Source organism: Hippoglossus hippoglossus, chromosome 21, assembly GCF_009819705.1.
Source record: "Hippoglossus hippoglossus isolate fHipHip1 chromosome 21, fHipHip1.pri, whole genome shotgun sequence".
NCBI lineage: Eukaryota > Metazoa > Chordata > Actinopteri > Pleuronectiformes > Pleuronectidae > Hippoglossus > Hippoglossus hippoglossus.
In genome coordinates, this window is record NC_047171.1 from 5,632,885 (window position 1) to 5,650,694 (window position 17,810).

The following is a 17,810-nucleotide window of genomic DNA, read 5'->3' on the forward strand; positions in this document are numbered from 1 at the left end:
AAAGCCATATATGGCTTTATATGTCTAAAGGAACAGATATAAATCTAGCATCACGAACATGTGTTTTCATTTTTCAGTTTTCACATCGATACATACAGTGGTACTGAGGAATAACATCTCGTATTTTGTTGTGATGTTTTGCTTTTGCTGAGAAAATGACCTGCGACTTTGAACACGCCGAGACAGAAACCAGAGAACATTCCAATCTGACGTACATGGATTTTCCGACACTGAAAAAAAAACATACTGTCATTAAGTGTGGCAAATGCAGACTGCATGCCAAAGAAAAGTAAAAACATTCTATCAACTGAAGCACTTGTCTCAATTATCCTCAGAATGAATGAGGGTGCATTAGTTAAATATCACAGCCAGCAAAGCAAGATTTCTTTTGCATGGCGTCATGTTTTTGTTTTTCTTTTAGACGGATCCTGACGCTGCATGCGATAGAGTGTGATCCTGCAAGCATGTGGCCTAAATGAAAAATGGAAGACCTCCTAGGTGATCAAACCAATTATACAGAGAACTTAAGGAACACCAAAAGCTGATTATATGTTTTGACAAAGTAAAATACATGAAGCTGCAACTCTCCTGCAACACTACAGTGCTGACACAAAATGCCCAGGGGTAGAACAAATCCTGACCTGTTTTATAGAAACAAAGGGATCAAATTAAAATGTTCCTACTGAGTGGGCATGAGTACACAAATATGCCCCCATGGGCTGACAGCACCTGCTACGCTCTGCTCCCAGCAACCCCCCCAACCCTGTTTATTCCCAATGGAGCATCTCTATCAGTTCACAGAACACCAGGGAGGAACTAAGTTCTTCATCCACTCAGTGTGGAGGCCTGCCCTGATATTGGCAGCTCTGGCACACTGTTTACTGGATTTACGTGAAGTGCTGAGCACACAAATTGAGTTGTGTAAGAACACACACATCCGCCAATCCAGCCCCCTTATAAAACTATTTAAATTCACTGGATCAAGAATATTTTTTGGATCTGCACCAAATTGTGCACACTCAAATATTAATCACCTATAGATATTTTTTTAATCAAGATCTATTCATTATTTTGTGAGAAATCAAAGAATATGTTGAAAATCTCACTATTTATCTACAATTTTAAAGAAAGAGACATAATGATTGACAGCTGAGATTGACTGGGCGTATCGATGCGACCTCAGTAGCATGGCTCAAACGCTGCGCAGACTCTAAATGTTAATCATTTAGCAGCACAAGATGGCCGTGCCTATATACAGGATATTTTGCCTTCATGTAGGAGGAAGCTGAGACACGTCATACTTTGTACAGTCACTGGTCACATTATCTTGATTCTGTCACAAACCGTTTTCAGCCGGGAACATTGATGGTCTGACTTGATGTGAAAAGTTTTTAAAAAATGAAACTGATGCGAATGACAAACACTGAGCAGGTATTTCCCTGGTGGTGCTCGGGGACTTCAAAGGGGCCTTGAGGGACAATTCTTTAACAAGAATGGAAATGCAAAAATATAATCGTCAACTTATCAATACCCATCAGTAACACAACAGTTTTGTCAATTGCAGTCCGTCATAGCTATGACAGCAAAGGGAGGTAGGTGCTGGGAAGATCACAAAGGGCAGTTAGCCAGAAGTTATTGTGGTTAATTGAGGAAGTCTATCTCAGACTGCTGAGGCAAGACCTCTTCACCCTGAGTCAGTTCATCACAGACGAAAACAGTCTACTGGCCAAATGTGAGCGTTGTTAACCCTTTCAGGCAGGAGCATCGAGGCTAACTCCTCGGGACAACACACTAAACGGCTCTTCTTTATTTTTCTTAATCTTGCTTCTCCTTTTCATTCTATATATAGCCATATCACCAAGGGCTCGGTGCAGAGCTCCATAGAATATGGAGGACAAGACGGCGACAGAGAGGGCTGATGAATACGAAAAAGACAAGCGAGCACAAGAGAGGACAACTTCACTCATTCACAGTATTGTGCTTCAAACTATCGTGAGACGTTCAGAAGTTTGGAGAACAATCTGTTGTTCCAGGGCAGAGGATTTACTGTCCGACTGTGCGTTCTTTAAAAGCCAAACTGTAGAGTAGAGCTTATAAAATAAGAGAAGAGTATTTTCACAGCTACTCCGTGTGGCCTGCATTATTGATGGGCTTAGCCTAATCTACTATGAATACATGTACAGCCACATCATGACACAATCCATGTTTTCGGGGGGTGATACGCACACAGTGAACTGCTATGACGTGAACATTTGTGTGGATGTTTGTTCCTGTGCATATGTTCACAAAGAATGCCTTTTAAGACAGCACATAGTGGCTATACTGACAGACATGGCGGCCCACTATAGCCATACCCTAGGGCAATGTGGCCTTTTCTCCTGTATGCTAGAGAGCTACAGCGAGCTCATGTAAAAGGCAATGACAGATACACTTCTGTCTCAAGTACAGGCATGTGAAGGAAAGAGCAGGGCTATTGTACCTGCATTTTTTGGATTGTGTGAATGCTATGCAATGGAATGTTGTTGTTCTGCGTGTAAAGTCAAAACTAGGCGTATGAATTTGTATTTTTAAGAATGGGCTGTTATTCGTTATTTCACATTAATATTAAGTTTCCCACTGCTGAGTATAAACAGTTTTTCCTCCTTCATTTAGCAATTTCTCATGGGTTGAGTTATTGGCTTTAGTTATTTCAAGTTTGCTAATTTCAAATGAATCTTAACTTGGAAAGAGGATGTGGAGGGGAAATTATCAATTCGGGAAAACAGAGCAACAATAATCTGAGATCTCTGTGGGGCTATTTAGGTTTTCTATTTCCCTAATGACTTTGACTAATAACTATATTTGGTCCTGGCAACACTTAAACGCATATTAGCTGTGTAAGGCTGTTAGTTCAGATAGTACAACAACATTAACTGTTACCATGACTAATAACATTTCCTACCTACAGTAACTAAGTGCCAATGAGATAGCTTACCATTGTATTTAAATATGAAGAACAGTAGCGAGAGAGAGAGAGAGAGAGAGAGAGAGAGAGAGAGAGAGAGAGAGAGAGAGAGAGAGAGAGAGAGAGACAGACAGAAAGAAAATGGAGGTTCCGTCATGTACTCAGACCAACAAAGAATAGAATACATAGATAAACATTCTGCCCCATCTACAATCTTAACAGTTTGGCCTGTGGTATTGCTCGTTGCAGCTTTCTTGAACCACAAAGGTGACCTGCAGTAATTGAGCCAAGTAAAGATGGGCTGCAGACTCGGTGAGGACATGGTGAGGACAAAGCCCAGAAGTCACACTCACCCTGCTGCACAGAGAGCTGTTCACTAGGGCTGCACCTATCAATTAATCTCTCCAAAATAAAATTCGTGCAAGAGCTTGTTCCATTCAAGTAAAAGGAATACATCAATCTACATTAATATGAAAACTGGTCTCTGACTGAAAACTCCCACACTTTAGATCAGGGGCAATTAAATTGTAAAAATGTAACAACTTTTGTCTTTGTTCCCACTTTCTCTTGTTCAGTGAGAAAAGTGAACTCTACCACCTGCTGCCAGGAATTACTACCATAAAGTCGAGAAAAAACCTGCACAGGTTATAATAAGACTACCGTAACTGCGTGAAAGGTGCGCAGGTTCGGTAGTAATGGTCCGTCAAAATCAAATAATAGGTCTGGGTCCGTATAGAATGGCGTCTGGGTCAGGTCCAGATCCAAATACAGCTATTGGTGACCTATGCCTTGGATGATCCTGTAGATATTAAGTCTACAATAGAAAAAAAAAACAGAAACGGATATAAACAATAAATACACACATACATATTTGAGGAAGAGTACTGGCAGTGTATAATAGTTGTGTAGTTCTAGCTTAAATATTGCATTTGTTTTCAATGTAACTGACCATTTTCTTTTAGCACCTCATGGAAAATGTAAGCAAACATTACTTTATGTACAGAGAGTAACACCAGACTAGCCCATGGAACCTCACAGTAACCTGTATGCTAGCCTGTATAGCATCTCTGCCAGTGAGTGGTCCAGTCAACTATGGTCAAGTATTGCTGGTAGTTGCATGATGGCAGCCCTGTCCTACCTTTTGTTGTGCCAACATGCGAGTGTGTCCATGCGCGTGTGTGTGTGTGTGTGTGTGTGTGTGTGTGTGTGTGTGTGTGTGTGTGTGTGTGTGTGTGTGTGTGTGTGTGTGTGTGTGTGTGTGTGTGTGTGTGTGTGTGTGGCATTGACCATAATGTCACATTCACGCTCTGATGCTAACCTTGTCTGGCATGTGCATTAGCCCTTTCTTCCGTTTTCACTGAGAACTCATCTCTGGTGTCTTTAAAAAGAACTTACAAAATGTCCTTTCACTCACTTGAAACTCAATAACTCTACTCACCGCCAGCAACTACACTTTTGTCTGTGTCAAATCTTAACGTATACAGCATGAATAATGGTCACAACCTGCGGCTTCCTGCTCGCCACAATTTGGTGACAGGGTTGATGGGGTGGTTTTTGATGTGCCCCCCCTCAGGGAGGTGCACAGTGTCTCAGTCATGCAAGCCAGGGTCATAATGCTGTATTTGCAACAAACCTCTTCCCTGCATCACACCCCTCTACAAAATCACAGCCAGTATTCTTGTACTGAGGTAAACTCTGAGTATAATATGTTGAAAGCTGCAGTACGACACATACAAGATGACCCATTCTACAAGTTCTCGCCATTGGCTGACATGCCTCCCAACAAACTACTTGAAATGGTGGTGGCCTTTTTCTGAGATGCTGTGTGCTGTGTACTGCTTTCCAGGCAGAGATATACCGGACTTTAAATCCTGAAAACAACAATAAACTCTTGCTTTGACATTTGCACGAGTGTGAGATAATGTCCAGTTATGAAAGAGCCAACACTCAGGGTTCTACATTGTGAAGGGAGCACCAAGCCTTGAAGAAGCTTGGCTCACACCATCATTATATCTGTGCAATACACCATGGATAAATGTACACCCTTTTGACCCTTTACTTTCCGGTGGTTCAGCCAGACAGTTTGTAATTCAAATTAATAAGGACAAACACAACTGCCTCGGAGACTAACAACAATCTAAAAGCATCACAATTGGCATGTTTTATACATTGTGTACACAAGTGTGACAATAGGACTTTTATACGAACACACTATATAACAACACCTACTTCATGCCTCTTCCAAACAGAACAGTAGCTCGTAGTTAACAATAGTAGCCTTGAGCAAACTTGATCTATTTCAGTTTGTTTTGCACGGGCTGATTAATTGATTGAAACTGGCCACTCGTGCAAAATTAAGCGGGGGAAAAAAAAATCTATTTCAATTCTAATTGGAAGTGGGTGGAGAACAACAGCACTGTAGCATGATTTTTGACTGTCCCTGTGAAACATGTCACAGCAAGGTCATCTGTAGCTGCAGTATTTCGTGAAAGTGACATGACTGCATGACACACACACTGTAATCAAATTGAGATTTTCAAGCAGAGCACGAAAAAGTGCTTTACAAAGTCGCTCATTCAGCCTCATGCAAGAACAATAAAAATATCTATCTCTACCACGGAGGTTATGTTTTCACCCCTGCCCCTGAGTTTGTTTGTTAGTTGCTCTGTTTGTTTGTTTGTCAGCAGAATTACACAAATCTACAGATTTACACGGAACTTGGGCGGTATTTTTGACATCTTTACTGATTTTTCGTGGAATAGGACATGGATCTTGATGAAAAAAGTCTGGCATATAAAGGGAACTGATATATATGAGTGTTTGTAATTTGGTGTGGATCCAAATAAAAATCTGAATCTAGTGGATTTAAATGTGGTTTCATGGGGGATTGGGTTTTTCAGACACTGTATGGTAACAAATACAGCTACAGACCTGTAACCACTACCAATGTGAAGATGAGATAATATGGATTCTGTTTGTATTTGTGAAAGTAGCCACAGAACAATTATCAATTATCATCAGATTCTGATTTTACATGTTGGAACAGACAGGAGAAGGCAGCGGTCGTCACAAGTCCAATAAGGTCCAATCGGTCTGAGGTGTGTAATGGATCTGAATGGCCCATGAGATCAAACATGGTATCAGCTCTACTTGTAAATCACAATCACCTCAGAAGAGATTGAACTGTGAAGTGTGTTCTCATCCTCTTTCTCCTGTTTTCTCAATCAAAGTTGATTCAATTCCCATATTTATTCTGCCAATTTCTTTAAATGTTTAAATGTTATACTTTAATGTGGTAGATATTTTTTATTTTCAGTCACTTATGTTGCACAAATGAGAGAATGATGTAACGCAATATTGATACATTTTTGTCTTTGAATCAAAAGGGATTTTAGTTGCTTTGACTTCACATTTATTCTTAAGACATTATTCAGTATTGTCATTAGTAGAACTAAAAGTAGTATTATTATCATGTTGTTGCTCTCTTCCATCATGAAAACTTGTTAATTGTCCTAATTGAATTATAGCACATCATGCTGGTGGGGTCTTTCTCTGGTTCCCTCGTATCAGGTCTGTCTTTATGAAAATGAATGAATGCATGTTGGGTTCAAGTACATTCGCCATGGGTCCCTTTCAGGTTCCAATATTACGGCAAATCTGTGGCAGAGAAGATCCCGTTGCTCACAGTACGAGGTTGACTGGGATTATTTTTTAGCCTTAAACCAGTTATTTAAAAAGTACAGAGGTAAATCTGTGTAGTTCAAGTTTGTATGCAACTGTTCTTGCATCATATCAGCTACATTTTTAACGTCACATCAAATTAGCACAACAGACAAAGACAGGTGCTTTTAACTTAATATTGCTGCAGCACAAAAACATATTCAAGTCAATGTACATTTGATTTGGTGCAATATTTAATTTTAAGACTGACAGAGTGCTTCAGTCTGCACTTATCAAATCGTGTAACCCAGTATATTTATATTTGATGGAAGCAGTTTCTCTGTACTGTTCAGGACTATGTTGTTGGCCAGCCTGAGTATATCATAGTGATAGGATGATTCATAGTTTCTCAGGATGTTGACCTACTATCTTTGAGCAGAGTCTTATTTGGTGAATCAGTTTTGACATTTAAGTAGTGGACGAACACTTCTACCATATGCTATTATGATACTGTAGATCTCTCATGAGCACAGACGTAGAAAACAAAAAAAAGAATCTATCAGCTTGCCTAAAAAGACATTTTCATTCTTTGCCTTGTCCTTCTGCAGACACATTCAGTATGATCTTTCAACACTGCAACCAAATGTTGATAAATAACCTGATTGACTTCTTCTAGTGTGACTTTTCCAGTGTGGATTTCAATAAGAAGGAACTTTATGAGAGAGTCACATGGGGAACCAAATACAACCTCCTCTGTTCTCTTTGTGTTAAACTGAAGAGCATTATTATCACTTCAATAAACCCACTTGTTCACACCACGTTGGTGCAGTTCAGAGTCACTGAACAGAAACATGGTGACTGCATGATCAGAGTACTTCAGAATATAGTGATTTAGTGTAATTGTTGGGTATAAAAGATAAGAGAGGGGCACCATTGGCCATGATTGCACATTAAAGGGTTTTGTTTGCCTTTAGAGGTTGGACTCTGAAAAATGTCAATGGATAAAATATGAATGTGGCTAAGTCTGGGCCAAAACAGTAACAAGATATTGTAGTAAAGTTAATTTTAGATATTTCATAATCACTGAGGTCTCAAATCCTTCTGTTCTTATGGACACAGGTAGAACTGCCTGCTCTTTCAGAACGTACAGTTGTGGTTAACAATTTCCCCACGTTTATATCTCCACAACAGCCCTGAGAGATCTTCTCTTAAGGACTGGGACCACTACAAATACTGCATACTGGCTAGTATTGTCATGCCTGTCATTTAGCGCTAAAGGCATTTTATGCTCTAAACCGATTACAGGTTATGAGAAACCCCACACGTACATCTTTTCCTCTTAACACAGAGTCTGACGACAACAAGAGCTTTTTCGTATATTTGGTTTTGGGCAACTCAAAAGCAGAAGAGACAGGAAGGTGGGGAGACTGCCAAGTGTCACACAGGACTGATCAGTTGATGCAACACCATGAAATACAAGCTGATGTTGACTTAAATCAATAACCAAGTGAGAGAGAGGAAAACAGGATGCCTGGTGTGTTTCAGGAAAAGTCCCCAGGACAAAGGATGAATGGTCGTTAGCTACAAATGGCCACTGATAAGCTGAACAAGGGAAGTCAAGAGTATGTCTCTATTGTTATCAGTGTATTCATTTCAAATATTTCCAAAGTGCCTGTGCTAGTGACACAACGTTCTCACTTGTAATTGGAACGCCATTAACTGAAGAACCATTTGTTACCTGCAGACAGACGGCTTGTTTCCCTCCACATTTCTGTTTATGCTACTGTTCCTGACACACTGAATAATCACTCTTTAGCTACAGGAAGACAAATTAACTACACGTAGGCCTACTGCACTAATGATAAGACCAGGCTTACATCTGTTTTTTGCAGGATTAACACTGTCCTACAGAGGAAAGCAAATAGATTCAGGACATCCAGCGCGGAGGCAGCCAGAGCGATTTACCCATCATTTAACCTCTGCATTCAAATAGTTTGCTTGCAAACATGTACTGGGCAATCTAGGAGGTTCTCCTCTCGCCAAGGGAACCATTTGCACAGAATTTGGTGCTTGGCGGGTGATCATTTCAGCAAACAGCAGAATTCCTGAAAGTGTGTCAGTCATGAAAACAGCAAACCAGCTTAGAGACACGAATACGGGGGGAAAAGGTGCCAAAACAAGAAGGTTCACTATCAGTTATAGAGGTTTAGGTCACAGTATTTTATGTGGGCCTATTTCTACAGAAGGTGACAACACTTACATCATGGCAACAGAGTAATTGGATATCTATCCTGCAGCTTATCACAATAATGACTGATACAGAGCCTGTGTGGTTTATGCATATCCGCATTCTCATCAGCACCCATCGGCCTGCAAATCCTGAAGAAATGCACTGTCTTTTTTTAGAGCCTTATCCCAATGATGTATGCATCACGGCTCAAACAACAATGTCCTCTGGGCAGGGAATATATAGATCTATGACAGATGCTGCTTTGTCAACATGGGGCTGTGTGAAGGGCAAAGGGAGGTTCCTAATGACTAATTTCCCTTTTATTTCGTAATTTATACTTGTCGACTCGTCCAAAAATGAGAAACCACGTAGAAAGCAGTAAAGATTGAGCAGAATGTAATCTGGATCACAGCATCTAGGGGTAAATAATGTAATGTATGGTTTTTCTAGTGTGGCTAAATGTTAACAATGCTAGCACCACTGCCTTCTTTTCTTCCAGGTTAACGCCCACATTCCTGTAATGAAGATAGTTACGCATTGCTCTGATAGAGCTCTTTAATCCCAGTTTATTCTGACTGCACACAACCATTTTTAAATTTTCTACATTAAAATACCAAACTGGATTTTAAAGGATGTCACACTTTCCACCTTGCATGTTTACATCAGCACTGGGAGAGGAGGGAGCTGCTGTCTGCCAGGACTGCAGCCATGACTCGACACGGGTGGCTGCAACATATCTCGACATCACTAAAAAAAAAACAATAATTAGTTTAGCAAAGGAGTCTCTCTGATACCGACCAGCGAGGGAGGCAAGGTTTAATCATTTGGACGATTGTGCTCGCCCCTAGAGATGGTTACGGTTTTAGTTGCCTCTGTTCTAGGACAGCAGGGTCCCCTTTCTTTAACTCCGTAGCAGGAGCAGTAGCAGCAGTAGCAGCATCTCTACAGCCAGACGAGTCCGCTAACATAGAACCAGTGCAGCATCTCAGCTGCATGCAGCTTTCCTGAGCAGGCACAATGCAGCAAAGCTGAGTGAACTTCACTCTCTCTCTCACACACACACTCACACACACAAGTAGAATCCAATATGGTTTCCTCAGCCCCTGGTCTAAGCCGTTTTCGACACTTTAAACTTGTCCCCTCAGCAGGTGGAACAGTGATGCCGCAGTTTTATACAGTGAGGTCCAGCGGAGTCGGCCCTTCAACGTAGCTTTGCGCAGTGTTTGCTTGGGTTGGCCCTGACAGTGCTTTGTTTTAAGCTGACTACGGCGTTTGGATTTTGCAAATACCTCAATTACTCCCTTAAACTCAGCAAATCAGCAAAATTGCTTCCCCCCCCCACCACACAGCTGCAAATAGATTAAATCATTACGCATAATTTCTTTAAGTGAAAACAAGTAATTGATGCTTCACCTGGATTGTTGTTCTGCAGAAATAACCCAACGCTGTTGTGTTGTTTAAAGGAAAATATGAGTCTGTGTTACTTGTCGGCGCCAAGTCTCACCGCTGACTTAGCTTTAGGAATGGAGAACCCTCAAAAGGAAATTGCACTTGATTCAAGGGTAATTGCTACCAGTACAAATGAGGTGGTTTTTCTGTTCGTCAGCCCACCATCAGTGACATTAAAGGAGGTGGACAAAATAACATATTCACATTTCAGTGCAATGCAACTCAACTCAGCAACCCTGGAAAATGACCATAAGGTTGATCCCACCCCCCCTCAAACACTAACCGAGCATTATAGCCAGTGTGAGGGTAGGATTTACTGCTGGACTGTAGTGTTAGATTGCATTAGTTTCAGCAAGGTGTTCCTAATGAAGTGCCTTCTCCATGTAAGTCTAAGAGTATGATAAGATTAAAGCAAGCACTTGCCGTCTTCCCAGAGGATTTCAAACCTGTCAAGTTCCAGGGATCTCCTCCTTAAAAAAATCCTTACTCTACCCCAGCTCCCAGCACTGACGACACCCAGTGAAACAGGGATTTGGGAAATGAACGTTAAGTTGCCAGCATAAACATAAGAATTAACAGTGGGACTTGTGTGATATGTGAAAGCCTGTTTGCACTGTGGCTAACAGGCATCTGTCCCTTGGAGATGAAACACTTGGAGCTTTGTCGTAGCTGCCAGCGAGTGCCTGTTGTGGGAAATGGCCCAGTTTGAGCACACCAGTTGCTTACTAAAAAAGCCAGTGGATACATTCGATTGTCATTCATTTATTTATCAGCATTAACCTTAATAAGATGTTGTTACTGCACTGTAAAGCGTGTCACTTCATCAGGAGCAGAATATCCAAAACTTTGTAGCATCAAAATTCAACCTAGTTTATAAAAGGTTAGGTTTAATGCTACATATTTTTAAATCACTTTTTTTCTTTAAGTTTATTGCCCCCCTCAGGTTACAGGAGCCTAATACAGCACCAGAGGTTCAGTGGTTTCACTGAACACCACATAGGAGAAAGGTGTAGATTTACATTCTTTCTCCATGAACGTTGCAGATTTTGATCTAATTTGAGCAAGATCGATTAGTCTGCTGATATCAGCTCATTATTTCAAAAAGATTCTGGTGTCGCTGTAGTTAAAAGTCAGCACAGAAATGCCAAGATATAGAAAACTAGATTTAAGTTTGCATGAAGTCATGTTCGTCATTATCAGACGTCTTTAACATGTTTCATATTCTGATATTGTTATCAATCTAAAAACATCAGTGTTGGTCGGGGTACAGTTCTGCTCTGTCCTGGTATCTCTATTTGCTGGATCATACACAATGTAATGCATTGCATAACATGAAGAACTGAGTTTTTTCACTTTAAAAGCAGCTGAATAACACATGGACGAGTGCATTCTTGTGGCCACGGGATACACGTTTTGTAGCGATGATCATTAAAATGGATTTTGTTATTTTATTATGATTTATTATTAAGTTATTATAAGAGATTTTTGAAGTTTTGAAATAAAAACATGGCTTCAGTGCAATCTGGGAACAGCAGTAACAGATACTGACTTCGCTCCTTCTAGGTAAAAATGTCCTTTTTTACAGCAACAAAGTTTGTTAGTGTTTTGCACGTTATAACATAATAACATACTAAATTGAGTAAATCCGTGATGGATACGGTTGAGAATTGGAAGGTTTTTGCAGGACAAGAAAACTGAGGACTCAATCTGACTCAGAGGTAAATACTGTGTCAGGGAGTAAAAAGAAAAACTGGCTGCTCTCCCCACATGAGACAGTCACACCGAGCAGGTCTATTTTTATTATAGGGGGGGAATGTGGGAAATGTCATAATTTGCAGCAATTACAGCAAAATACCATCTCTGGTTCCAGTTGATTCCCTTTAATTCGGTGGATTCAGATGAATTGACTTCTGAATAATCCAGTCGTTTTTTCTCTCTCTCTCTCTCTCTCTCTCTGCTGTGGGTTTAAATGCAGGAGTGGATTTGACTCGTGCTCAGTCCAACCTGCACAACACAGATCTGCAGCAGCCGCAGCAGCAGCAGCAGCAGCTAGCATAGCGTCTGTAAGACTGTATGAGAGTGAGGGTCGTTACGCGCTGCGGTCTCCGGGGCAGACCTCCACCGGGCTGCTTTGACAGGGTGAACCTCCGGGCGAGATGGTGCCACAAACCCCACAGCGTCGCCGCGCACACACGAGGGTTAATCCCGCGGCAGGGTCGCGTTAAGCGAGCGGTGTTGTGTCAACCGGCGAGTCCCAGCGACCGCCTGCGCAGCTCCGGGGCATCACCGGCACCAATATTACATAAAACACAAGCGGAACCCGAATCGTGTTCGCAGCCCCGCTCCGCTCATCCTCCGCTGCCCAGCTAAATAACACGCCGGGGGGGGGGAAAAGAGGCCACTCACGGTTGGTGCGGCGGCGAGAAGAAGTCACGGTTCCCGGGTGCGTCGGGCTCGTCTCCGCCGCTTCACTCGGACTCGGACACGACTGTTTTCCTCCGTGTCGTCGCCGCTGTCGGGAGAAAAGCGATCATGGGCTGAGCGGCTGTCGCATGTACCGCAGTGTTCACTGTCCGAGAGTCGGCCCCCCGCTTCTTCTCCACCACGGCCCGGGGAACGGTGCGCTACCGCCGCCGTGTGGCGTGGAGGCGGCACAGCTCGGTCAGATCAGGACTCGCTCTCTCTCGCTCTCTCTCTCTCTCTCTCGCGTCAGGAAAGTTGTGTTTCCGCTGGAGATTTTCAAAACAAAACCAAAAGGAAACCAAAGCGGAAATGAAGCATGAACAAATGACACCAGTTTGAAACGGTGTAACATCGGGTCTTTATGAACTTGACATTGAGTACCACACTGTATACAAATAAAACACAGTGTTCAAAAGGATAGAAAATTAAGCAACAATACAAAATGGAATAAAAAGTTTATTTATATTTGATTGCTTAGACCCGCCCATAGACTGTATATAAAGATGGATGACAACTCCTTAAAAGTGAAGCCAATGTGTCTTGGTCGCCACCTGGTGGGTGGCTGCAGCATAGGTCATTACCCCTGCCTCCTCCATGTTAGTAGATGGACATGAAGCAATGACAAATCTACATTACAAATCTACATTCAGAAAAACTTGATTGATCCCCACAAGGAAATTGCTTTTTAACATCTGCTCAAACCTTAGTCAGGGAAGAAAAGATATATCAATGCATATGTAGTAGTAGTAGTATAGTAGAGTGCTGATGAAGGAATTGTATAACTGGATTGCCTCAGGAAGGAATGACCTTGGGTGGCGTTCCGAGGAGCACTTAGTCATTCCGAGCCTCGTGCTCCTCTGGATACCAGAACATTACTTTGAGGGTGGGCCATGATGAAGAAGAGCTTTGACAACACCCTCCTCTCAGTGACTACATGCAGAGGGTCCAGCTCCACCCTCAGGACTGAGCCAGCCATCTCAATCAGTCCGCTGAATCTGCTGGTGTTGACCATCCGCCGGCTGTGATGCCCCGGCAAAACCGCGCTGTAGAAAATGTCGCCGGCCAATGCAGACTAATACAAAATCAGCAGCTTGGTTAAAGATGTTAAAGGACCACCCTGCAGTAAAAAAGAGCAGACTCTGGTCCTTTCTGTAGAGAGCTGCAGAGTCCCTGGTCCAGTTCAGTTTGCTGTGCAAGAGGACACTAGGGTCTGTGTACTCATGTAGCATCTCCACCATTTCTCTAGCAAATGTCAGACGTCAAATGCAATTTCATCATGGAAAAGTGTTTTTTTCTACTGAGTCTGCAAAGCTTGCATTTCAGCAAGAAAAAGAAGCTTAGAGATTCAAGGTAGTGTAAAAACTGACAGCAAACACTCTTACCTCCGACTATCACATACAAATTTGCAGATAAACTGATAAACTTAAGGACGTGTAACAGAACCCTGAATCTATCTCAACCTAACCCTAATGAATAAAACGTGTCTCCAATATATAAATACATTCATCTATTTCAATAATTGTAAAACAGAAGTAATAAGAATAAGTGGATCTGTTTTTTTTTTTAAAGTTGCATTCAATTAAATCCTGAATAAAAAACTTAGGATAACGTACACAGAATGCATTTAGTGCACAATGCAAAGATATGAAGCGAGAATTTAACAAATCAGTTTATAAAAATCAGCCGAGATGTCCACAGATATAATTACACACTAAATCTACACCATCAGCTAAGAGTAGATACTGTAAATATGCCAAATTATTTCACAGTACCAGAGTCTAAACACAAAAAATAAATAAAAACACCTTGAATCTTATTGACACAGAATAAAAGTGCAATAGAAGCTGCTAATTTGAAATCAAATGTAAGCTTTTGTTAGACTCTTGTATTATTAAAGGACTTTGAGTTTCCGAAGTTTATCAGAAAAAAAGTCATTTAATTCTAAAATTCATATAACCCAGAAATCTATTTCGAATTTTAGTCAACTTAAAACCATAAATGAGAGGATTCATGAGTGGAGGTATGACAAGAATCTCCATTGAAATAAAGTTTTTAAGTGATTGAGGTAATTTCTTTGAACCATATCGTATATTCATAATATCAAAAAGTAGAGTGAAAGCAAAAGTGATCAAAGAGAGTAAATGTGGCACACATGTTTGCATGAACTTTGCCCTGTTTTCTACAGAATTTACACATGTTCTAATGAGATATATGTAGGACCAAACTATAAATACACCATGAAATACATAAATGAGTATTGTAATGTAAGCAACGATGTTGTTAACCATAGTTTCAGCTGGGAAACAAGCAAGTGTAACAATAATCCAATTCACACAGAAGAGACTGGCAATATACGGGCTGCATAACTTCAGTCTTGATGTTAGAAAAATATTTATGCCGTTAATGCAGAAAGGTGTAAACCAGGAGAAACACAATAACTTAATGAGTCTTTGCTTTGACATGATAGAGTGATACTGCAGTGGTCGACATATAGCCACATATCTGTCATAAGCCATTACTGCAAGAAAAGAGAGATCAATGCAGGCAAATGAGTAGAGTACTAAAGCTTGAACAAGACATCCAGAATAAGAGATGACATGAACAGGAGAGAGCAGATCCCACAGAAATTTGGGAAAGAAACCTATTGATCCATAAAGTCCATTCATGCAAAATGCACACAGCAGAATATACATTGGTTCATGGAGGTTTTTATCCAAGATGATGGTCACAATAAGAGTTATATTTACCAGCAAAATTACACAGTAACAAACCAAAGTGAGAGAGAAGAGAACAAACCTGTTGTTCTTTGGTTCACTTAAACCTGAAAGATAGAATATTTTGATCACAGAGACATTTTCCATCATATTTTGAAACCTGGTTTTTCTTGTGTGAAAGGTTCCTGAGTCCCTGACAGCGTCTGCTCTGTGGTCGCACTGCTTATAGTATCTCGGTCTACAGCAGGGAGTGAGGTGGGATTTGAAACCAGCCAATCGACGTTCAGTAAAAAGTCTTTCAGCATGTGACAATCTATGAGCATGAGCAATTATAATAATTACAATATTTACTGAATTCTACCAAAAGGGCAATATACTATTGTGTCTTTAGCTTGTAATCAACAAAGCCAAAGACTTATCAGTTATGAGTACTTCCTGTTTAATTGCAAAACACCAAATTTCTATATTATGCTTCGGACCTGCTGTATAAACCTTCACAGTTTAACATTGTCAGGGATTTGAAACCAACTGCAAATGAAAACATAACCTCCTACCTGCCGATATAAACACAGTATTATACATATCAAATTCTTTATTACCACAACAAGACAACAATATAATTTAACATGTATTTTGCACATCTTTGCACTGACACTGATTTCATGAAACAAAATGTCCAGGAATACAGCCGTGAGTTTAATTGTGTCATCCCTCACAATTCCATGATATTTTGCCTTTATCAATTCCATAGAAATGCAGTACAGAGTGTTGGCCAGTAGATGTCCTCATGTTAACTGCACCAACTGATTCAAGTCATTTTCAGCCCTTCTGTGCACTGGTGGGAATCAGCACATTGTGTGACAGCCTCGAAGTCACAGGTTTCTGAATGCAGACAGATGTGGGAGTCACATAACAAACATATCTCAACAACACCTTGAGGGAATTCCATCAAATTGGTAAAACAAAAATGTTAATTTGAACTTATGGATGAACTGATATGAATTTGTTGGTCAAAGATCAGGATCACTGACCTTACAAAACACGTTTTTGATCTTGTGAGTGCAACATCTCAGGAACACCTTCAGAGGATTTCTTCACATTTGGCACAGATGTTCATTTAGACTCATGGATCAACTGATAAGATTTGGGTAATGAACAGTCAATGTCACAGTGGCCTCACAAAACATGTTTGGGCCCTTTGTCCTTCTCTAGTCTCCCTTTAAGGATCTGCTTTAAATCTTGCCCAGTTGTCAAGTGGACTCAAAGAATAACTGATTCGATTGCAGTGGTCACAAGTCATGATGACCTCATATGAGTCTTGAAAAAAATGTAGGTAGACAGAAACTGCACTGGTTGACATACAAGTGCTGTATTTGTGGCTTGCCAGGCAAACTTAATTGAGTCCATACCACTTAAAAAAGGGAATCTTTGGCTTGGGCCTTTGTACATTTACTCTGCTTAAACAGGGACAGCAAATGACTTCTGGTTGTCTTGTGGTCAGACCTATAGCTGTCTTGAGAGATTTTGCACTGCAATTACTGAAAAATCCACGTCAACTGATTCATTTCCATCCATCAGTTTGCATCACAAATACATTGGAATGTGAGGAGACACCAATCATTAATCACATTGAGTAAGATAATCACAGGGACAAAATCAGCGTTCCGAGGAGCACTTAGTCATTCCGAGCCTCGTGCTCCTCTGGATACCAGAACATTACTTTGAGGGTGGGCCATGATGAAGAAGAGCTTTGACAACACCCTCCTCTCAGTGACTACATGCAGAGGGTCCAGCTCCACCCTCAGGACTGAGCCAGCCATCTCAATCAGTCCGCTGAATCTGCTGGTGTTGACCATCCGCCGGCTGTGATGCCCCGGCAAAACCGCGCTGTAGAAAATGTCGCCGGCCAATGCAGACTAATACAAAATCAGCAGCTTGGTTAAAGATGTTAAAGGACCACCCTGCAGTAAAAAAGAGCAGACTCTGGTCCTTTCTGTAGAGAGCTGCAGAGTCCCTGGTCCAGTTCAGTTTGCTGTGCAAGAGGACACTAGGGTCTGTGTACTCATGTAGCATGTCCACCATTTCTCTAGCAAATGTCAGACGTCAAATGCAATTTCATCATGGAAAAGTGTTTTTTTTTACTGAGTCTGCAAAGCTTGCATTTCAGCAAGAAAAAGAAGCTTAGAGATTCAAGGTAGTGTAAAAACTGACAGCAAACACTCTTACCTCCGACTATCACATACAAATTTGCAGATAAACTGATAAACTTAAGGACGTGTAACAGAACCCTGAATCTATCTCAACCTAACCCTAATAAATAAAACGTGTCTCCAATCTAAGTTGCTCAATG

At 41.1% G+C, this 17,810-nt stretch overlaps 2 protein-coding genes across 3 annotated transcripts in view; both read right to left on the bottom strand.

Annotated features, from left to right (window-relative positions):
- Positions 1-12,898, bottom strand: part of adarb1b (adenosine deaminase RNA specific B1b) — a 110,197-nt gene extending 97,299 nt beyond the window's left edge. For both annotated transcript variants that reach the window (XM_034575194.1, XM_034575193.1), the window contains exon 1: positions 12,690-12,898. The gene's annotated coding sequence lies outside the window, so the exon portion shown is untranslated. The remainder of the gene's footprint in view (positions 1-12,689) is intronic.
- A 1,779-nt stretch (positions 12,899-14,677) lies between these two features.
- Positions 14,678-15,610, bottom strand: LOC117755407 (olfactory receptor 11H6-like). The gene has a single exon (XM_034575196.1). The coding sequence runs from the start codon at positions 15,608-15,610 to the stop codon at positions 14,678-14,680; it is 933 nt and encodes a 310-aa protein (XP_034431087.1).
- Positions 15,611-17,810: the final 2,200 nt, after the last annotated feature.

What these genes read in the sequence shown, in the direction of transcription:
- LOC117755407 (XM_034575196.1), bottom strand. Translation starts at nt 15,610, where the DNA reads ATGATGGAAAATGTCTCTGTGATCAAAATATTCTATCTTTCAGGTTTA.